Source organism: Gobio gobio (assembly GCF_949357685.1).
Source record: "Gobio gobio genome assembly, chromosome: 17".
Lineage (NCBI taxonomy): Eukaryota > Metazoa > Chordata > Actinopteri > Cypriniformes > Gobionidae > Gobio > Gobio gobio.
In genome coordinates, this window is record NC_137110.1 from 29,859,754 (window position 1) to 29,884,308 (window position 24,555).

The window sequence follows — 24,555 nt, forward strand, 5'->3', positions numbered from 1 at the left end:
TAGAGTCACTGTGGTGAGATGGACTTTGTAACGACGTTTTAAGTGCCTTTTATGGGTCTTGGGAGTGTAAATGTACTGAATGCCAATAGAGGCCTATCTGAAGCCTTTCTCAGCCATCAGCTTTCAACAAAAATATCTTCATTTGTGTTCCGAATATGAACGGAGGTCTTACGGGTGTCGAACGACATGACGGTGAGTAATTTAATTACAGAATTTTCATTTTTGGGTGAACTAACCCTTTAACAGTGTTTCTCTTACTAATCATATTTCATACCTGTTGAATTTACATTTTAAAATTAATTTCACTGATAAAAACCCTTTTTTAACCATTGTTTTATTATAGTAAGAATGTAGTAACCATGTTTTTTTTGTGGATAGACTACCATTTGTATTAGTTTTACTACAAATACCATAGTTAAACTACAATAACCATGTTTTTTTATTCTTGTTTGTCATAAAACCATGGCTAATTTTCATGACATGCAGCAGTATTAAATGGATGAATGAATACGCGGTAACTGCATTAAAGACATTTTACAATGTTTTAATTAAATTGAATTAATCTTAAACAGTAAAACGTTAACAGTGTGACTGAATTTTGGCATAAATGTGTGAATTACATCAAATATTTAATACAAATAAATAAAATGTTCATTCAGATCTTATTCGTCACTATTTAGACGAGCACTGACACCGTGTGGTGAAATAATAAAGTATGTTTACGACCCTTGGTTTATGTTGGATTAGGGATGCTCATATTAACCGTTAACCGATAGTATGAATTTTGACCGATTAATACTATCAGTTAAACCAGTTAAACCATCAGGCTGCATGGTCACCACATCTTTATAAGAAACAATATCGAGTCTATTAAACACGAAAGAACAACAAATATATCGGTGAGAACACTCGTTTTAACAGCCTACATACACCGGGACTGCATTTGACTGCATATCACAATTTTCCCGATGTTGATTCTTCTTACAATCGTAATGCAATGGACTGTGGCCTACTTTAAACCTTTAAATAAAAGGTTTACACAGTCATATACAATAAACGGGCTTGCACAGCGACAGGAAATAAAAATGTACGCAAAAAACCTGCCGACCTTACCAGAGCATGTCAGCAAAGCAAAGCGGAGCTTCACTCATGAACTGCTCACCGGTAAAATGACGTGCGCTCAAATCCCGCTTCGACATGACATTTCTCTGTAGCCTACTGTAGCCTACTATACTTGTAGCCATTAAAACACATAATTAGTTTCAGTTTAAATATTATAATGTTTTTTTTTTTTTTTTTTTTTGCATTGAAAAGTGAACAGGACACTAAGATGCATAATGTCAGAAGACGGGGGTCTTCAATAAGTTCAATAACACTTCAATAGGCTTTCAACAAAACAAAACTTTTCTTAAAAGTGAATTTCGTTTTGTATAATTTGTATCTTAATTTTAATCTATGTTTAATCAACCAAATTGCCCGGATTTAATAAATAATAAGCACATAGTAATAGTATAGCCTATAACAGACAATGACATGGAGTCGGCGGCGCAGCGTGAACAACGGCTTAAATGAACAACTAGAAAAGAAAAAAAACTTTAGTCAGGGGCAGCCCTAACTATTTATTTCAGATAGACCTATATTTTATCCAGCATGTCACAAATTTAGTTCTGGGTAGAGCGTGCGGTGCTGAGCGGAATGAGCTTCAGAAATGAACGGAATCGTTTTAAAAACATAATTCAACAAATAAATAATACTTTTTAATGGGCCACTTAAAATGTTTATTACAAATAAATTATTAAATTTTAAAAATGTATAAAATGAACAAAAATTTGCATTGCATTTGCAATCTTTGAAGCACCCCCAGCACCCCCACTTCCCGCGCCCCTGCCACTTAGACATGCTAGCTACTTTAAAAAAAATGTAAAACCAGTCAAGGTGTGGATTGAGGTAGGCCTGCTATTTTTATATGATGAAAAAAACTTAGTTTGACGGGAAAAAAACTATTCCGGTTCTTCAAAGCTTCAAAAGGATTTAGTGTTTTCGTTTTGTCATCTTAATTTGTTAATTATTTAAGTGAAAAATATTTTGTGTAGGCCTATTTATTTTATGCTTTTTTAAAATATTTTATTCAGTTTTTCTCTGTTGACAGAAACGCTGCAGGTGCGTGAACATTTGATAATGTGAATCCAGGTTCTGATGTTATTGTTGATCTTTTCTATATGCTGCGGTTTGCACAGTAAAATAAACCCGTGGAAAAAAGTGTCTTTTTAACGGGTCACATACACTCTTCAATTGTATATTTATTTAATGCCAATTCAATATTATAATCTTATCAGTTAACGGTTAATAATCGGATAATGAGCGGCGGTTGTCGGTCGGGAAAATTAACCGTTTTGAGCATCCCTATGTTGGATTAAAAAAACGACAAATTCAGCAGAGTTTGGAAAATCCTGTACACAGTAATGATCAGTTTATCTCTTCTCCTGTCTCTGAAAGTGTCAGGATTTTTAAATCAACCTCCAGATGCTTATTTTAAGTGACGTTTGTTCGGCTAGGTGTTAAAAGCACATTGAAAACATGCATAACTAGAAGAATCAACGCACTGTTTTGACGTACACTTCCGGTATTCAATTCTTCTGTGATAATGTTACAAGCACGCCAGGGTCCACCCCTTCACTACCACAACGATCCCATTCACCAGAGTACTGAGCACACACACCTGCACGTCATCATCACTGCAATCACCACCTGCACTTAAGCACCACGCTCACACTCAGTCACTGTCCGGTATCGTTTGCACATGACCCTACATGCTTGCTTCCTCGGACTCACCTGATACCTTACCTGATCTCCAACGAACCCTGAGTGTCTCCTCGTCTCGTCCTGTCTCCTGGTCCTCGTCTCCTTCATTCCATTGTTCCTGTGTTCAAGATTCCAAGACATATCGTATTACCAACATATCCAGCACTTCCAGATACTCTCACTCAGACTCTCACCGCAACTGCTCACTTCCTGGTTCCGAAATAAACTCTGCTTTCACCTGCCTTTGTTCTCCGTGTCACCTCTGTTTGTAACAGATAAAGGTCTATTTCAGTGCATAGAGCAGCCTGGTTGCGGGGGCTCTAGCTTCAGAAATAGTATTCGGAACTCTTTCAGAGAGGTCCCCGGGTATCCGTTGATGGGCCATACATGGAGGGCCCACAATTCGGGATGGGGATGCCAGATTTTCCCTCTCGCCTGCATGAGGTCTCTCTGTGTCTGACATCTGAGTCAGTTCGGAGACCCATATTCAGTTTTTCCACAGCGGAGCTAGGGCTGTAACGATTTGCCCAACAAAAAAAAAACTCGATTAATTGAACATTTTACCTCGATTACGATTAATGAACGATTATTTAGCTTTTTTTTTCCTTTTCTTTTTTTTGCCCTCATAAGGTTTTTGAGTAAGTTCACTGATAAGGTTTGTACTGTAAATATGTTCTACATATTTATATATAGAACAGGTGGACTTTTTTTCTAATGAAAAAGTGCATTTCTTTGTGATTTTAAAATACTTGAAGGAAACGGTTCACTTTCAGCAGTTATTGACCATGGGGCAGATTTCTGTTTGTTGTACATCAGATACAGATACATTAGCACAGTAGTAGACCTACATTACATTTATCTGAATGCATTAATGAGAGAGTGATTGTGTGTGAGAGTTACTCATACCGTCTCTATTCATTATGAAGCTGTGGTTTGTACTTCAAAGGTATTAAAATGTATGACTATAACGGTTGAGTTTCTAAGCTACTTTAGTGACTTTACTTTAGTCACAGGACAGCGTTGAGACTGCGTTTCTGCGCGCGATCTTCGCATGATGTGCGAGCTTCTGTCTGAGTGTTCGTTTGTCACAATATATCAGGCATTAGTTCAACATAATACACATCTGATGGCCGAAACTCGCTTTAATGTTCAAACTGGCAGGGCTTAAACCATAAACAAATGACAAGCTTTGTGAGGACGCAGGTGATAGAGATCTGCCTTCAGGGTGCGCGCGTTGTCAGAGACGCGTTTCTGCTCTGCACGGCTCGGCTCTCTGTGTCACAGAAAAAAGCTGAGCACTGAACGGATACATTTTCCGTATTGTTGTTTTTGAATAGTGCACAATCGCTTTAAATGTTGAAACTGGCAAGCCTTTAAACGCATGTACTTGACAAACTTTATGAGCACGAAAGTGAAAGCGATCTGGCTTCTGGCGTCAGCGGTAGGCTATATGAAGAACGGCAATTAACTGACCTTTATAAACTTTGTAAAACATGCAGTTACTATAGTGATTCTGGGCATCTATAAACACAGATAACCGCTCCTGCATCTCTCTGTGTGCCTGCAAACTGCACTTGATGTGACTGACGGGGCGGAGTCACGTGAAAACCGAAATAACCGACATGGGAAAAATACGTTGGTTAGAGGTTCTGAATGTCGGTTTCGGTTATTTTTCGATTAATCGTACAGCCCTGAGCGGAGCTATTAATAACACTGTGGATTCGGTTTCCTTGATCTTTCTGATGGCCTGTGGCAACATCGCGATCGGAGGAAAAGCGTACAGAGGGTGACTGGGCCAGATGTGGGCCAGCGCATCCTTGCATTTGAAGAAAAATATTGGGCAGTGAGCATAGTCTTTGAGGCGAAAAGATCTACTTTCGCTTTGCAGAAGGTGCTCCAAATCAACTGAATTGTCTGCGGGTGAAGGGAGAAGGGTGAAGATTCCACCGGGGGAATGCCGCCTCTGGATAACATACCCGGACCCTAATTCAGGAAACCTGGCACGTGAGCCGCTCTCAGGGAGCTCAGATTGTGCTCTGCCCATAAAAGGATGTGTTTCGCCATGGAGTGTAGAGAGCCTGATTTCAGACCGCCCTGGCGATTTATATAGGATACCACTGACATGTTGTCCGTTCGGACCAGGATGTGGTGACCCTTTATGTACGAAAGGTATGCTCTTATGGTGCATTCACACCGGACGCGAATGGCGCGATTTACATGTTAGGTCAATGCAGAGACGCGTATAGGCGAATTGAGCGCTTTGAACGCGCAATTCAAGTTGAAAAATCTGAACTTTGGCGGATATTCGCACCGTGTTAACCAATCAGGAGCTTGCTCTAGTAGTGACAACAATGAGGAGAAAATCTGTATATTGGTTCAGACATTATGATTATCACTGTGATAACATTAAATGACATGAAACACAATCCAGTCTCTTTTTGTTAAATGCAAGTTTATGTTTGATCAATAATACAAAAGTATAAAAGGTATACATGAAATAAAGCAAACAATTCAGTCAAACATTCAAAGTCAGTGCTAGTAGGCTACAACTGTAACTTAAAGTTATAGCCTAAAAACAAAAAAGTAATTAAACTTCACTTTGCCCTCAGCCTAATCGATTTGCCAGGGAACAAATTATAGATCCATGAGACCAAAGATCGGCCGTTACATCTACACAAGACGAATTATAGCTCGAGACACCACAGAGACATCAGAGCCAGCGGCAGATGGCAGAAGGACTAGCCGAGGAAAGGCTACTCACGCTGGGGTAAACAAGTGCGGAGCACCGCTGATCCACTGGAGCTTACAACTCCGAAAACGCCAGATAAAATGTTCAAATAGGCACTCTTATTATAAATAAACCACAGATTTGAGCTTTAAACAACTACATTATCGCCTGAAAAAGTCTTAAAACAACGTTTTGTCACACATTAACAGTAGATTTTAACAAAAAAGACGTGTAAACACAGCCCATGTCAGCCATTTCTCAACGAGACGAGCCGGCTGGCAGAAGCCCCTCCCATGACGCGAATTCGCGTCTGTTGTGAAGTGAATGTCACGCGCGAATGAAGCGAGTAAACTCAAAATGTTCAAGCGTCCAACTTGGCGCGAATAGCGCGAATTATTCGCGTCATTCGCGTCTGGTGTGAACGCCACATTAGCAATAGAATGACCACTTTCATCTCTAGACCGTTTATGTGCAGCCTTTTCTCTGATTCTGCCCATTGGCCAGAGACTGTCTTGCCCTCATGTAGGGCGCCCCAACCTAGGTTGGACGCATCTGTCGAGACCACTTTCCGTTTCGTAACTGTATCCATAATCACACCTGTCTGGTACCAGGTGGTCGCCTTCCAAGGAGCCAGAGCTTTGACACAGTTGTGGTTCACTTTGATGCGAAACTGGCCTGATCGCCATGCGTGAGCCGGAACGTGGGAGTTCAACCAGCGTTGAAGGAGGTGCATGTGTAATAGACCCAGTTTGAGTACTGGCAAATGTGTGTAAGGATTTGTCTTACTGTCAGCATCTTGAACGAGTGCGTCATGAGGGCTTTGTTCAGATGTCTGAGATCTAGGATGGGCCTGAGGCCACCATCCTTTTTTGGGACAAGGAAGTAGCGACTGTAAAAGCCTGACTCACTTAGTGTCGGGTGCACGGTTTCCACCGCTCCCTTTTCTAACAGTTTCGATACCTCGGCGAGGAGCACGTGACTCACACTGCTTTTCACTGAGGTCTCGACCACTGAGGTCTCGACCAAGGCGCGAAAGTGTTGATTATGTTCAACACCCAATTTGAATGGCCTGCCAGGCCTGGGCCCGTGAAGCCTGGAGTTGAATTTGAATCGGGGGCGGGCCGCTTAGTGATTGGGACCCAGTAACCCGGTTGCTTAGTGCTTGTAACACTGTGGGGATAGTGTTTATGCTTGGCGGCGTGCACTGTGTAGTGGGTGTGCACATTACATTTGTGGCCAAGGACAGTGCGGGGTGCATACTGTGAAATGGGCACACTGTCTACAGAGAAAAAGCTCTTTTTGAAATTTATTTGGGTCGCCGTGAAAACGGCGTTTGTGTGGAGGCGAGAGCTTTTGACAACGGGCTCGTTGACTGCAGAAATAAAGTCGCCAGTCACCTGACTGTAGGGAACTGGGAGACCGAGAGTGTGTGGTGGGGGTCCGGCCGAGGCCTAACCTGACCACCTTCTCTTCCTTCTCATGGCTAGGATGGCTTCCGTGGCTCGGGTCTCAACACAGCTTTGGGTCGAGGTCCCCGAAGCTCGGGCTGCCTGCTGCGGCTCGCTGAACGTGAGCGTTGTCGATTCCTAGATGTTGAGCGAGGCTGTGAGGTCGGCGGCGCCGTCTTGGCGGGTTGAGGGGGCGGCGCTTTGAGGCGGCCAGAGGAAGAGCTGGAGCGTTTAGGCAGAAAGTGCTTCATCGCTTGCAACGTTTTCTGTGCCTCCGTAAAGCGCTCGGCGAAGCCAACTACCGCCGGACAGAGCCGAGAGCGCTGGGGAAAATGAGGATTTAGTATGAGTTGAATAAGGGGCCTTCCAAGCCATCGTCAGCTCTTCGTGTACCTCCGGGAAGAAGGGGGCGGACTTCTGAGGGGAGGATAGACGACCGCTCTGCAGGAACCATTCATCAAGCCTACTTCGTGTTGGCTCCTGGGGGTGGGACCACTCTAGCCCGAGGTCTCCCACGGCCTTAGAGAGCACACGGACCAGCTCTGAGTCAAAGCTGGCCTTGGAGCTCGTGGCGGTCTGCGTCGAGGCGGAAGGCTCCGAAACAGAGTCTGACCGCTCGCTGCCAGATGCAGCCATAGAAAGGCTGTCTTCCTCCTCCTCCTCCTCCTCCTCTTCCGCTGCCGGTCCACCGAAGGAGACAGAACAGGCCGCTGCGAGTGAGGGGCGCTGTTCCTCTTGAGTGAACTTCACCGGCGAGGGCGAGGCACGTGAAGAGTTACTCTGCGTGCAGTCGCTTGATCGCTCGGTTGGCCTCTGGTCGCGGCGCTTTTTCTTGCGCGGCCCGAGAGGCGCGGGCGGGGCAGGAACGTCGAAGTTGGCGAGGCGAGCCCTCAGGGTCTGCAGCACTATCTTGTCATACTCGCAGCCGCCCCGGGAGAGTGCAATGTCGGCGTGGTCCTGTCCAAGACACGTCACACAGATGATGTGGCGGTCCCCGCCGAGGAGGGCCTCTGCACGAGGCGCAGGAAGGGCGAGGCATTTGTAACAACGCTCGGCTCTTTTTGAAAAGTGGGGTTGCAGTGGCAACACACACAACATAGACAAGAATAAAGGATATAATATCACGCCGGATGGCGCAGCTGGAACAGCAGGCGGCTGAAGGCGGAGACCGGGCGGGAGACCGGGCGGGAATCCGGCGTCCTCAAGGCTGCAGAGAAGTTCCGCTGAGTGCTTTTTGACGGCAGTGCTTCAATTCCGAAGGTCAACGAAGGTATCATTGAAGGAGATTAAATCTGAATTCCTATGGCTGATCACGGTCTTATATAGCCTCAATATGCTAATTCTAGAGCTTTTTGGTGGGATTTTCTAGCGACTCTTATTGGTTCGCTCTCTCAGCCGCCTCGACATAGGTTCCTGCAGTTGCCGCAGCACAGCCAATCAGCACGCAGCTCGTGATGCTCTATCTGCTGTGCAGCTGCACTGCGCTTTACATAGATACTTTATAGAATAACGTTTTTGCTTCATATTCTCGAGAAAAGGAGCTTTTCCCATACGCAATACGCGAGACCTCTCGAAAGGGAACTTTAGTTCTCACATTAATTGATATAATGGTCTAGCCTGTGCTTTTTGTATAATAATTCAAGTAGTCTTAGATGCATGAATTCATGATGATTCATGTACCATAACCGTAGCTTAAGTTTACATAGATAGTAAAGACCATTGTTTTTGTGAACAAAGAAAACATTATGATCATGCGTAATAAACTATAATTTATGATGTACTCATCTTAGTTAATGTTTTAATTAAGGTGTTGTTCATCCATGAAGTCATGAATGAAAGAGATATTAATGCATGTAGTAATGCATAACGCCCATTTCACACATATTCCGTCTGCAGTGCGTATGCGGTGCGTGTTGCGGTGCGTATGCGGTGCAGGAGCAGCACGCGCTGTTGTGCTTTCATATATGATGCGTTTGCAGCGCGCAACTGATCCGCGGTTGTTTACCACAAACACAGCATTTATTCTTTTTTTTTTTTTTTCAAATCCAAAAGTTGTTACTGAACATGGCTTGTCAGAATTACAATTCTCTGTGTTTACAATTTCATAGATGTCATGTTTTAACGTAGTACATTTAAACAACGTTTTATTCAATTCATTACTTTATATTTATATAGGCTAGTACTTTAGATTTAGCTCACACAAGTGGCAAAACATTTAAACATAGGTTATAGCCTATAAACATTTTAAATTAGAAACTTACAATAGGCTATACAAAAACAGCCCACTCTCCTCTTTTCTTTCATTTTCGAACCCTTTTAAAAGCAGGTCATAAAGACCTTTGTTTTTCCACCTCCAAGAACGTACGAGTGCTATCCATTATTTATTTATTTTTTTACCTAAATGCCAGGTAAGGTGTCACTTCCTTGCTTTACCCGAGAAAAAAAATCCATGTGTTGACTTTGAAACGGAGTATATTTTAAATTATATCCATCGGTGGTAAAATTACAAAATTTCACCCAAAAATGAAAATTCTGTCATTAATTACGTACCCTCATGTCGTTCGACACCCGTAAGACCTCCGTTCATCTTCAGAACACAAATGAAGATATTTTAGTTGAAATCTGATGGCTCTGAAAGGCCTCCATTGGCACAATGCACGGTACACTCTCAAGACCCTTAAAAGGTACTAAAGACGTCGTTACAAAGTCCATCTCACTACAGTGGTTCTACAATAACTTTATGGAGTGACGAGAATAGTTTTTGTGCGCAAAAAAACCCTAAATAACGACTTACATAGTGATGCCGATTTCATAACACGGCATCATGAAGCTTCGAAGCGTTATGAATCAGTGAGTCGAATCATGAACTGCTGAATCGACTCACTGATTCATAACGCTTCGAAGCTTCATGATAGACAGCCATTTCTACAATGAAATACGTTATGCATATCTCATGTACATTAAACTATATTACATTAGGGACATCTCTACAATTATGAATCAATAAAAAACAAAACAAATCTATGCAAAGTTTTAACTAGCTAGATTCTGAGTCATTGGAGACAGTACATTTTTTGTACTGCACACAGATCATAAACCGTTGAGAAATGTAAACGTTATTGTGTTTTTCAACCAGAAAAGCCACAGCTCTCCGTTTACTTGCACTTGTTTATAGAGCAGTCTTGCCCGGATCGGCAGATTGGCGGACTATTGGCGTACAGTGTTGTGTAATATCCAGTTCCTGTGAAAAACTGTTCCAGTGGGTGGAGTATACATGAATATTCATATTCCCTTGTTGTAGGCGTGGTCTGAGACAACGCAAACAAATGGAACTATGGAAAACCTTAGTGCACACTCCTCAAATCGCAACCTGTTTCATGGATTATTTCAAAAAGATAATGAAGTTTCAATGTTAAGCTTTAACTGCAACAGTTCACATTTTCAAAACAATGCACAGTTTGTGTAATATGATAAATCGTCTGAGTAGTTTTGCCTGTTATTTTAGTCATTCAGATAAATAGGTAAGGACAGAGAGCAAACAATGAGCGAATAACCTATGCTCGTCTAGATTATTATTAATTATCTGTGCCCTAATAAAATGTTTAAAAGCTAGCCTGGTGTGAGTCATCCTGAATTTCTTGTTAATTATATAGCCAGTGTTTCTGTTAACTAGCCAACATAAATTACATACCTACTGAGGGAAATGTTTTATTAATCTTGTAGTCATCATAATTAACATTGCAATTTGTACTTGATTATATAATACAGTGCATAAAGCTTTAAAGCATTGTTCTGGTGGACGGCCCAGTCTTCTTGGACATAGGCCAGAGGTTACTATTTTTAAACTGGGACAGGAAAATATTATAGGCTCCGCATGTCTTCATCACCAATGTCATAATGGCTTCATTTTGCTTTTGTGATGCATATATTCATCATCATATAAAGTTATGGTCTGTTTCAGACTGAATGTAAGAGCTGAAGTCAGTAGTAGCTCTGGCAGTGTGTAATCTATACATACATGGGGGCTGTTCTCTCTCATTGAGTGCCAAGACCCTGTTTTAATAATTATTTATTACAAAACTGTAATTATTATAAAACTGTAAAAATAAAAACAATCAAAATAAAACACTAAAAAAAGATGACATTTTATTTGTTTACATGTGCATCATGTCACCATTAACCAGAGAACTGTAAACGTGAAAGAGTGTTGTTAAATTATTGAAATATTAACTTTATTAATCTCAAGAGGACTTAAAGTAAATATTTTAGGTCAACAGAGTTTGGCTGACAAAACATTTGTGAATCCCTGCCCTACAATGTTTAGAAATGGTATCATTGTATACTTGTAAAATTAGAAAAAGATTTTCAAATGTTAAAACACAATTAACACGTCATGGATCATTACATTTCAGATGATTTCACACACCATATAAAACACCTGACATGGAAGGAAGTTGTTTTTCAGTGCAACATATGGTCAAAGAACAGACATGAAATACACTCAACTAAAGGATTATTAGGAACACCTGTTCAATTTCTGATTAATGCAAGGGGTGTGGTCCTGGTCAAGAAAATCTCCTGAACTCCAAACTGAATGTCAGAATGGGAAAGAAAGGTGATTTAAGAAATTTTGAGCATGGCATGGTTGTTGGTGCCAGACAGGCCGGTCTGAGTATTTCACAATCTGCTCAGTTACTGGGATTTTCACGCACAACCATTTCTTCCAGCAGGATAATGCACCATGTCACAAAGCTCGAATCATTTCAAATTGGTTTCATGAACATGACAATGAGTTTGACAATGACACTTTACTAAAATGGCCCCCACAGTCACCAGATCTCAACCCAATAGAGCATCTTTGGGATGTGGTGGAACGGGAGCTTCGTGCCCTGGATGTGCATCCCACAAATCTCCATCAACTGCAAGATGCTATCCTATCAATATGGGCCAACATTTCTAAAGAATGCGTTCAGCACCTTGTTGAATCAATGCCACGTAGAATTAAGGCAGTTCTGAAGGCGAAAGGGGGTCAAACACAGTATTAGTATGGTGTTCCTAATAATCCTTTAGGTGAGTGTATATTATATATGTGTTTGTGTGTGTGAGAGAGATAACTATTTATTAATATAATATGTTTTATTATTATTAGTTCTTTATCTTAGATTCTCTACACTGTATTTGCCTGTTAACTAAATACATTTGAGAAAAAGATGATGTACTCTTTTGAGGGTCCAATTTAAAAAGATAGGTTGTTCAAAAATAATTCTGATGCCCTCATCTCATTTCAAAGTTGTATGACTTGTGGGGCAGTGTATTTTTGTACATACAATAGAAGTCAATGGGCACTAATATCGTTTATACTGGTTCCCAATGTTCCTAAGAATGTTCTTCAGAAATGATGAGAGAAATTTTAATCGACTTTAATCGATTAGTACTTGGAGACTAGTGATTCACAAATGTATATGTGGAAAGATTTTGATGTTGCTTTGTTAAAGCTTTAAAAATATGTGACAGATAAAAGTAAATGTGCATTTACTATTCAAATTAAATTTAAAGCCTCACAAATTAAATTTAAAAAAGCTAAAGACATCAAAAAGTAAAATATGTGTAAGCCTAGACGAGCATAGGTTATTTGCTCATTGTTTGCTCTGTGTCCTTACCTATTTATCTGAATGCCTGTAATCAATCAGGCAAAACAGCTCCGATGATTTATCATATTACACAAACTATTCATTGGTTTGAAAATGTGAACTGACTGTTGCAGTTAATGCTTAACATTCAGGGTTTTTCCTGGGTCAGAAATGGTCTACGGTGGTGGCTGACAGACATGGTCATCCATATACACACACACACACACACACAGTAAAAAGTACCCTACCCACATGATCTGCAAGTGCAATACTGACAATACATTTTAAATAAATTCAAAGAAAGTTTGTAATTTTTGCTTATCTTATTTTGATACCTTGATGTTTGTTTTTGGTCCTAATTTTTACACTATTTACAGATAATTGTTTTGGAATATAATCATATCAATATTAAAAAGTAGTATTAAAAAAATGAACAAATAGCCTAATTTTCTGCCATATACAATCTTATAAAATTATCAGCTAGCTAATAACAACTTTGTTCTGGGTTCACCTACTAAACTAAATTATTTATAGGCTATTTATTTTACTCCATTGTGAACATAAATAAGCTGAAAGACTGTGGATAATTAAAACTAACTCTTACACCCACTCTTACTAAATTGGGTGAGCACACTTGTGTTCTCCTTTCAGAGGTGTTCTGAGTAAATGATTAAACTGATTTGTTAGTTCAGTGTTGGACAGATCAGTTGTTCTAACCAGTCATTAAAATTATTTGGTTCAAAGGAGTCATTAGGTCGCGAATCGGGCATTAGCAGACGCGTTGTGTGAGAATCCCGTCTGTTAGAACATCGCAAAAAATTTGTCAACACACAGAAAACACTTCATAACCGGATAGGATTTGTTTCCCGTTTATTGAAAGTATGCTTTATGTCAGCTGGTCAGAGAAGAGTCAACATTTTTTGAGCGCAATTCACACCCAGCGATAATTAAAGGAAAACATCGTCTGATAGTGCCAAATGCAACATGGATTCGGTCTTCCGACCTTTTGATTTTGATTAACGTAATATGTGAAATATAAGAAAGCTAAGAATGCTTATTTTGAAGACAGAGAGAGAGAGTGCGAGCGAGGGAGGAGCTCTCTGATCGTTCTCTCTGTCACTCAGTTAACGCAAGCGTTGCAGTCATCTACTACATCACTCATAAATCACAATAATTCATCAAATAAGGCTTTGGCGGGACAAAAATTTGTTTTGGCGGCCGTCAAAAAAATTTTAATGTAGGAAAAACCCTGACATTGTAACTTCATTATCTTTTCGAAATAATCCATGAAACAGGTTGCGATTGGAGGCGCATGCACTAATATTTTCAGTTTCATTCATTTGCTTTGCGTTGTCTGGAACAGTCTTCCACAGGAACTGAATATTACACAACAACTGTTCAAAACGACCAATGTGAGGCTACTATGGGGTGATTTTAGACGCAAAATTATTAATAAATGCACACAATATTATCCATGAACTAGGGCTGAACGATATATCGTTATCGTATCTATATCTAGATATGAACTTTCAAGATATTACTATCGAAAAAAGCAACGATATAGACAATATAGATTTCCCCTCTCCGCACTCGCCCTGCATACTACTCTGGCAGTCACAACAAACATCAGTTTTACGAGTGCCCTTGAATGCACCACTAAAGCCAGCGCACACACACTACCAGGGACGTGGGAACTATATTGTGAGAGGGGGGGCGGCGTTTCCATGGTGACGCGTCATTGCTTGTCACATGACACACCGCAGCAGCAACATCGCTGAATGAATGATGATCTGCTTTTATGTAATTTTTTCCTTTTTTATTCAGAATATTCACAAATGTGTTAGCTATGGCATGAAATATCTGATATTCCGATCAAATACATGCAAGTGGAAGTATATTGTTGTTTAAACACCTTTATAACGATCGCGTTAGTTGAGCTGTATGCGCGATGGGCGCCGCCGTGTTAGTTTGTGCCGCAGACGCAGTTCAGAGAATCGGATCTGTTGGATTTACAACTTCTATGTTTACAACATGTGAATACATCCACTTCTCCCGAAATACTTAAAAAGTGGCTGGTGAACTGGGAATAGAATAGAGTAAACATTGAAGTTACTTACACAATGTGTATCTGATATGAATAAAACGTGTCGAATTATAATGGAAAGGATTATTATTACCTCTTCCATTGACATCAGTGTGTATTTTACTACTAACTCTAAATGTATTGTTTTTTTAGTACTTATGTGAATTTATACGTTTGAAACCTAAAATAAACAGTATGTGGTTGAAAACACTGAAAAGTTGTGATATATGACAGCTCTGAGCGCGCCTGTCTCTGGCTAAATTCAACATTTGAATCTAGCAGTTGATCATGTGATGCGCTTGATAATACGCTCCAGGGACCAGCCTAGACTGATTACACCTGTGTGATCGTACGTGCGAAAGGCTTAAAAACAATACATTTTCTGACACAAATTTTTGAAATGTAGGCTTAAATTAAACATTTTAATTTAGATTCTGGTTTTCACCGAACATGTAGTCATATCGTATTGTATCGATATCGAGATATCTGGCATGAAAATCGAGATATGAAATTTTGTCCATATCGTTCAGCCCTACCATGAACTTGATAAATGTTGCAGACATGTTTTACTATCCACAAACAAATGCCTTTTAACTTGTGTGTGCAAAATACAGAATTACATGAATGTGCAGCGATTTGTACAAATAGAGACATAGCTGTGAATACAAAACTTAGATTTTGTATTAATGCAAGTCAGAATTTGTGCGTGCAACGAGTAAGATGTGCATTTGTGGATCCGGTGACGCGCATGTATTCATTGACTCGTTTATGAGTTGATCCTATTTGATTAATTTGGATTTTGAGACTTTCATTTCGCTGGTTTGGCCTTGCACGATCCACACACAGCTGTCTAAGAAAACCTGCTGCCACTAGATGGCAGTAGGGATGGGGCCGATCCGATCCAGTATCGGTATCGGGACCGAGACCAGCTTAATTCACGTATCGGATTTTCCCGATCCAACCCGCGGAGAAATCCGATATCCATGAGCCACGTCTGCGCTTTCCAAAAGTGATTCCCGCCGGCTTGTCTGCAAACTATGGAATGGATTTCCTGAACGGAGGCGCGGCTCAATGAGACACAGAGTTATGAGACACGCCCCGCTCAGGAAATCCATTCCGCAGTTTGCAGCAGGATAGCATTGAGCAGCATTGTGGCTAGCCAACATGTCAGCTGTGTGGAAATACTTCACACTGGAAACACCGCTGAGATAAACAATGTTTGCAAAACCTAATTCAGAGAGGTGGAAGCTCCCTCGCGTCGTACAACACAACGAACGCAATCAAACATTTAAAAAAGCAGACAAGACTAGGGTGACATTTAAGAGATAATAATCAGGGCTTGACATTGACAATCGCCATCTGCGTGTATTTCGGCTGTGTAACACTCACACCAGCCACTTTGAAGTTATTATGGTCTTTTCAAAAGCCATCTGTTATAATCACGTTGCACATTATAACCAATCACACGTGTTTATATTGAGTTTATGAATATAATAATCAGATGCGGTCAGATTAGCGGAGTTTAGTTCAGAGCGCGCGCGGCTCTCCCTCTCGCTGAAATCTACACTCACGCCCGTTTCACACATACTCCGTTTGCAGTGCGTATGCGGTGCGTATTTTTTTCCGTACCCATGTTAACGGATTACAGCTTTCACACTGCACGCGGATGCTGTCCGTCAGTCCGTTCCAGGTGCGGTGCGTCTGCAGCAGTCCGGCGATCGTTTCCGTGCCGAGTCTATTTTTTGCTGTGCTGCACTGCGGAATTAAAGCGACAGCACATTGTTCGCTTTAAAATAAACATGTACTGACGCGAAAATCTAGTAATTTTTACCACATATAAAATATACTCTGTTTCAAAGTCAACACATGGCTTTTTTTTTCTCGGGTAAAGCAAGGAAACGACACCTTACCTGGCATTTAGGTAAAAAAAATTGAAATAATGGAGAGCACGAACGTTCCTGGAGGTGGAAAAACAAAGGTCTTTATGACCTGCTTTTAAAAGGATTTAAAAACGAAAGAAAAGACGAGAGTCGGCTGTTTTTGTATATAGCCTATTGTAAGTTTCTAATTTAAAATGTTTATAGGCTATAAGTTATATTTAAATGTTTTGCCACTTGTGTGAGCTAAATCTAAAATATAGGCTATATAAATATAAAGTAATGAATTGAATAAAACGTTGTTTAAATGTAGGCTACTACGTTAAAACGTGACATCTATGAAAGTGTAAACAAAGAGAATTGCAATTCTGACAAGCCATGTTCAGTAACAACTTTTGGATTTGAAATAAAAATTAAAAAAATGAATAAATGCTGTGTTTGTGGTATACAACCGCGGATCAGTTGCGCGCTGCAAACGCAGCATATATGAAAGCACAACAGCGCGTGCTGCTCCTGCACCGCATACGCACCGCAACACGCACCGCATACGCACTGCAGACGGAGTATGTGTGACACGGGTGTCAGAGCAGAGATAAACGTGCGATGCGCCCAGGAGATTAATTCATCATACAGTGATTGACTGTTTTTGTTATATTTCAGCACCGAAAATAGTTTCAAACAAAACACAGCAGAACCACAGCGCTTCTTATATGACTGGCATTAGGTTGGCTTGACGTTCGCGAATTTAGGGACCGTCTCTAAAGTTACATACAACATTGGTAGGCTATACACGTTTCTAACTTAAATGGCATTTGAAGAGAATGACTTAGTCATAAAACTGACTGTAAAGTGTCCATCTAGGTGTTAAGTATGATGCACACCTTTTGGATTTTTGATATTTAATCAAATAAACTGTCAAATCATATGAAAATATATGCTTTATTTCACTAGAATACTGTATGGGCTCTTACACAAAATATGCTAGATTTAAATGTGTCATAGCTGATAGAACAATGATGAGAATATTGCTTGAGAATATATTTACTGATATAATATTAGAGATTTATGCATTATGCGTTGCCATTGACGACGGCCATTATACGGAAGGAAATCCCACAGAATCTAGCTTAAAAAAGTGCTTAGAGCTGCTTGATTTATTTTTTTGTTTGTTGATTTTCAAATATAAATTGATAACCGTAATAATTTGGGTCACTATTATGTTCATATCATACTTGCCTGTTGAGTGGAGTTTATGTCAGCATCATATAAAATCAACAATAAGGATAATAATAATATTAAAGCAAACACAGCTCTGGTATCGGAATAGTATCGGTATCGGCCGATATCCAAATTCAGGTATCGGGATCGGATCGGAAGTGAAAAAATGTGGATCGGTGCATCCCTAGATGGCAGTATTCTGCCAAAACAGACAATGGCACTGTGAGCGTTATTCTGCCTATAAGATGCTTTATGTGTCCGTGTTATAAAGAAGAGGAAAACGCTTAACAATAGGCTAGCATTAAAAAGGTAGGCTATTAATAACGCATAGGCTACTTTGTATAGGCAAACAGATTAAATCAGGTTATGAACACAACATTGTTCATCACAACATTTTTTTCCCATAGAAAACCATTATAAAATGCTTAATATGCAATATAGCGCATGTTCAATAAAGTGTATAGCCTACTTTTAATATCACCGTTTTACTGCAGGAAGCCACATTAAGCGTTTTCTTTTATAATAGACTTTATGGGAGAAAACGCTTACTATGTACATGAGCCCAGGATGCATTAATACATTAAGACAGCGATAATTACAAGTATAAAAATATGAACCCAAAATGCGCAAAGTTTCACATTGTTTCCTCTGGAATATTCTAAAACACTTAATGTGAAAAACGCAGTTTGGGCAAGTGTGCAGATACACTCGCGACATGTGATTGACAGATCCAAACATTATTAAACATTATAAAGAGAGGGTCTAGTCTAATCACACTTTAAATAACAGATTTGTTTCATGCTACTAAGAGAAACAATGGGAAGTTGATCGTTTAGTCACTGGCTTGATTCACGGATGCATGAACAGTATTAGACGATTTAGAAAGAAAGTCTGAGTGAACTTGAATGATTAGCTACACATCAGAAATCACTGATCACAGATCAGGCATTAATGTCACTGTTACTCACTGTTTGTGAAAGCGGTGCTGTCAAATCCATATCGTAAAGTCTGTTTGTAAAGCCTGTGCTGACATTGCAAGTGAAATAAACAATCCATTTTCTCAGACTTCTCTGGGCGGGCTAAACAGAGGAAGGGGAGGTAACCTTTCCTTGTATGACAACATAACAGGCAAGATTCAAGATCGGCTCGTCTGAGCGCTCATGTTCTCAAAGGCAGAGAAAGACAGCCAGAACTCGGTTTACACCCATCAAAATTTCTAGCCACTTGGGGACCATATACAGGCTAGGAAAACTCATATTAATGTTAAAAAAAAACTCATAAAATGAAATATTCATGCCATGGGACCTTTAATAAAAAATCTAAGTTTTGTATTCACTAGGGATGGGCAACAGTGGTCGAGTAATCGAGTACTCGAACGTGACAGCGACCATCGATCATGAGAACGATGATCGCCCTGACTTTAAAAAAATATATGTCTCTTTTTATATTGGTTATTGCGTCATTTTGCACGGTACCTGAGGTCTGATTGGTTAGCGTTATACAGCACGCCTCCTGACCGCAGCGAAATAAAGTTAAACTGAGGCCTGAACTGCAGTGATGTCTGGAATCACTGTGATCATTAAATGGTTAGTGCAAGATGTGCAGCGCCAATCTGTCATAGCCTACATAGCATTATAATGAGAACACGATGGAAATAGAATGCTGTAAATGAGCTGTGCTTAGTTCCCCGTGTATCAGCTGTTAAAGGAAATCTACAGAGAAACTAGCGAGAACACTCAGACTAGCGCGTGAAGTTCATGTGCGCATTCGCGTCCTTTTCTGCAGATGCACGTTTATACTTTTTATGTTGTCTATATCTGATTAATCTAATATAAAACGCGTTTGGTTGAGCTTAATAAGCTAGCAAAGCGCTGCCGTTAAACCGGCTTTTGTTCATTCTCTTCAGTTTCAGCTCAAATGCATTAATGCTCGACACATTATGTTTTTTTTAAGATAGGCTATTTCTTTCTCAGAATCATTGATATTAGTAATGCAGCAGTGCTATACTGTTCTCGTATTTTTTAACAGTAGACCTAGTTTATTTAAAGTTGTTTTTCGTTATGAGTTCGAAAACGCGCAGTGATGTCTGTAAACACTTCGATCATGAATAATAAAATTAAGTGCATGATGTGCAGAGTCAATCTGTCATAGCATTATAATGAGAACACGATTTTAATAAAATGTTGTGTCTGTGTGCTTTCGTTGTTCGTGTATCAGCGTTGTTAAGGGAAGAGCGCATTCAAAATGTTCCGTTTCAAACCATAGCCTGTAAAATCTAGCACGCTGAAGTTCACGTGCGCATTCACGTACTTTTGTGTTGATTTAAGTTGTAATAGGTTCATATTAATCTGATATACGGTGCGTTAGGTTGAGTTTATTAACCAGCTAGCAAGCTCTGCAGGGTGGTGTTATTTCACAGTTTCAGCTCAAATGCAATGCTCGATATTATTGACTTGGTTATTTGAGACGGTCATTTTAAAGATGTTTCTTTTTCAAAGACATTTATGCATCATAATCTAGCAGTTATTTTTTGTTTTATATGTTCATGTTTTCATGTACCTGTTTTCATGTCACATTTGTATTTGTCAACAACCATTTTCATAACAGTATTTTCATTATCTCAATGACGGACATGCCCCGCCCCCTGCACATGCCCCGCCCCCGAGTACTCGAGTACTCGGATACCTATCGATGATCGAAATGAGAAATTGACAAAAATACCATCCCTAGTATTCACCACTATGTCTCTATTTGTACAAATCGCTGCACATTCATGTAATTCTGTATTTTGTACACACAAGTTAAAAGGCATTTGTTTGTGGATAATAAAACATGTCTGCAACATTTATCAAGTTCATGGATAATTGTGTGTGCATTTATTAATCATTTTGAGTCTAAAATCATCCCATAGACGACTGTGTATTTTTTTATGACAATGGCTTGCCACGATTTCGAACTATTTGTTCAGTGAGCCAAACGATAATGTTGGAGTATAATGTTCGCTGTTGTAATCCTTTAATCAAATGATTCAGTGGCATGTTATAATCACGTAAGCAATGCAATACAACACATTTATTCGTGATAATCACGTAAGCAATGCAATACAACACATTTATTCGTGATTTTCTAACCTTTCCCATTTCAACACCATCTCTCCATCAAGAGCCATCATCCTGCATGTGTATAGTGATGTCCGATCGATCAATCGTTCTTTGAGCTGTGATCGAACTTTAGTTCCGGTGTCATGAGATATCTGGGGTGCGTTCCATTCGACCGTAAGTGGACTGCGAAGTGGACTTCAGAGGGTATTCCGCCATCTTAAATGTGATTCCAATCCAAAGGGAGCGAACATGTTCAGTTCGAAGGGTACTGCGAACGGCGTAGGGAAAAATGGATCGATACATCACTTCACAGGAAGTGGAGAGTGAAAATCACCCAACTGTCATTGCGTGTCGCGTCACCTGTCTGAACGGAGCTGCCCCGTTTTTAAACAGCTCTGCGATGGAGGAGTTTTGCTTTTGAATATTCATAGTTATTATACAAACTAGAGTATTTCTGAATGCAAACTAGAGTATTTCTGAATGGTTATGGCAATAACTGTTATATTCGAATATTATATTTATGAATATTAAACACATTAAAAGTGTTGAGAACATAGACTGTAAAAAAAAATGTTGAGAAGCAGCTGAGGGCTGTCATTTTTTATATATATATTTTTTTTTTTACCTAAGGAATGTCTACTATGCAGCTGCGCTTGGGAAAGTAAGTGCACGAGATGAGACCGCTACAAAGACCATTGATTAAGAATACATTTATACATATTTAACCAAATCAAAATATATTTTCATATTGAATGACAGGTACAGCTTCAAATCTGTTAGTCATTACAGGTAACTTGTATGTAAACTAATAAAAATAATGGACAATGTTTTGATTATATTTTTAGATACATACTGTGTGTTTTGTAAAAATGTATATGCTTATTATATGTTTTTAAATTTGAAAGTTAAGTACATTACAATATTAATTTATTTTATATCATTAGGCTTGTTTGAGATGCGCCTCGCCTGAAATTCAGCCACAGCGGCTGCTGTGAGGGGAGGAGTGAAAAAAAGTGCAGGCAAGACGGACAGTTCTCTCTTCTCGTAGTGGATCAGACACCTGCGAGATCAAAGGTGGATATAGAGTCTGGGAACGTGACGTCAGTAACGCAGTGCATGTTGGGACTTTAGGACACGGTAGCTGCGATCGATACTGTGTTGGATTGGAAATCGAGTTCTATAAGTTTAATTCAGTTAGTTCAGCTAAAAAATACGTTGCAATGGTGAACGCGTGTTGTGTAATTAACTGCCATAATCGCACTCATGACCAGCGTGGAAACAGAATCTCAAATGGAGTGCGATTTTTCAGCTTTCCCGCATGGAAACAGCACACTGGATCTCAGGTGTCCTCGTTAACAAAGCGGCGTCGCATGGCATGGGTAGCAGCAGTAAGACGGAAAACCATCACCTTCAAAAACATTCCCCGGCACATGTTTGTTTGTTCACGGCATTTTCACAAAGGTAAGTTATAAACAAAACACGTCTAACTGTTTGTTATTAGCCTGCTGCTAGAAACGCAAAAATGTCGTGACTCGTGGAACTGTTGCTTATGCTGCCTTCACGTGCTATCGGAAATTTGATAATCCCGACTTCTGAAGCCGTGATTACGAGCTCATTGCATTCAAGTTTCAATATGTGAGGGCGTTCATGTGCAATGTTTACCTAGGAAACTCGTATTTACGATAATTCCGAGAGCACGTGAAGGCAGCATTAATCGCTAACTTTGCAGAAGTAACAGGCTGAATAACTACATAACTAATTGAATAAATCCGGGCTTTTAATTTTAAGCAAACCTGCCTATGAAATGCTACAGTGTGATCCCGACTGGGTACCATCATTGCATCTCGGGCACACAGAAGTTAAAGCAAAGGACCCTGGGCGGTTTAACAGGAGCACAAGGAGACAGCAAGCTTTAACAGGGGATCACGCTGCACCTGCACCACTAGATGTCGCTGTCCAGACACTGGACGTGGATGAAGCTGCAACAGCAGATGATACTTTTCAGATGGATGTTGCAGGCTCAGATGAGTACACAGCAGAACAGCAGGAATGCCATCTTTGTAGCTGCAGGCGTGCTGAAATTAACCGTTTGTTGGAGGAGAACAGGAGACTGAAGGAAGAGCTATCTCATAAGATGATGGATGAAGATTCTTTTAAAGATGATGACGACAAGGTCAGGTACTACACTGGGCTTCCGTGTTTTGCGCTTCTGATGGCTGTGCTGACACAGCTTCTTCCCTGCATGCCACAGACTGGCCGAAAACTCTCACCTTTTCAGATGCTCCTTTCAACACTGATGCGCCTCAGGCTGAATCTGCCAATTCAGCACATTGCATACCTCTTCTCTGTGGATTGAAAGACTGTGTCTACCACATTCAGAGATAACATAGGTACAATGTTTAGACATCTCAAACCCTTGGTGCACTGGCCAGAAAGACACTGCTTGCATGCAACCATGCCACATCAGTTTGTAGAGGCTTTTGGTAATCGTGTTGCAGTTATTGTGGACTGCTTTGAAATTCGCATTGAAAGAGCCTCAAATCTCAAAGCTAGAGCGCAGACATTTTCCCACTACAAACACCATCACACCCTAAAGTATCTCATTGGCATTACGCCACGGGGATCTATCTCTTTTATTTCCCAAGGGTGGGGAGGTCGTGTCAGTGACAAGCATGTGACTGAGAATAGTGGCCTTCTTACTAAACTATTGCCTGGGTACTTGGTGTTGGCAGATCGGGGATTTGACATCAGAGACAGTGTTGGACTCATGTGTGCAGAAGTGAAAATACCTGCGTTCACAAGAGGACGCAGCCAGCTGGATGCAAAAGATGTGGAGGAAACACGGCAGATAGCTCACCTCAGGGTTCATGTGGAGAGGGTGATTGGGTGTGTACGCACAAAGTACACTATACTAAGTGGAATTGTACCAGTCAGCATGGTACTCCCATGTCAAGGCGAGGACATGACGTTCATGGACAAGATTGTGACTGTATGCTGTGCCTTGACTAATATGTGCCCCAGCGTTGTTATGAAACCATAAACTATTGCATCAATCGATTTCACAGCACTTGATTAAGCTCATCCAAAATACATTTTTATATAAAGTTTTATATAATATGTTTGTGTATATAAAAGATTTGAATATGGAGATTGATTTGAAACCTTTTTTGGGAATATTTGCTATTTCTTTTTGTATTTTTACTTTCCATGTATTGTTATAAAAATCCCCCTTTTCGTTTTGTTCGTTGCATGTTTTAATAAATCTTTGGGAGCAGTATTAACAGTGTGCAGATTTTTTTTACTTTGATTTACTGTATATGGACCCATTTTACATTTGTAATTACACTGTTGACACTTCCCTTAGTGACACATCCTGCATTATCATATCTGTTGCTGCAAACCACCTGTTACAATAATAAATGACATAAGTATTCATTCTCTCTTTATTTGTGCATCATAACACTGAGGTACATGTTTACAGATCACAGTAACACATTCAACATATAAAACAAATGGGTAGTGTAACCTTAACACGTAAAAAGTTAATTAAGTAATCAAAATAAAAATGTGATGGTTATCTGCTTACCTGTTTGTTTCTTCAGTAGAACACAAACGATGTTTAACTCCAACCGTTGCAGTGTCATTCGTAATCTATGTGAATGGTAAAA

At 40.1% G+C, this 24,555-nt stretch overlaps 1 protein-coding gene across 1 annotated transcript in view; it reads right to left on the reverse strand.

Annotated features, from left to right (window-relative positions):
* The window catches only part of LOC307141310 (endonuclease V-like), a 330,952-nt gene extending 309,951 nt beyond the window's left edge, over positions 1-21,001 (reverse strand). Inside the window, exon 1 of the mRNA XM_079841387.1 lies at positions 20,918-21,001. Within this exon, the coding sequence (XP_079697513.1) occupies positions 20,918-20,958 (41 nt within the window). The 5' untranslated portion in view covers positions 20,959-21,001. The remainder of the gene's footprint in view (positions 1-20,917) is intronic.
* Positions 21,002-24,555: the final 3,554 nt, after the last annotated feature.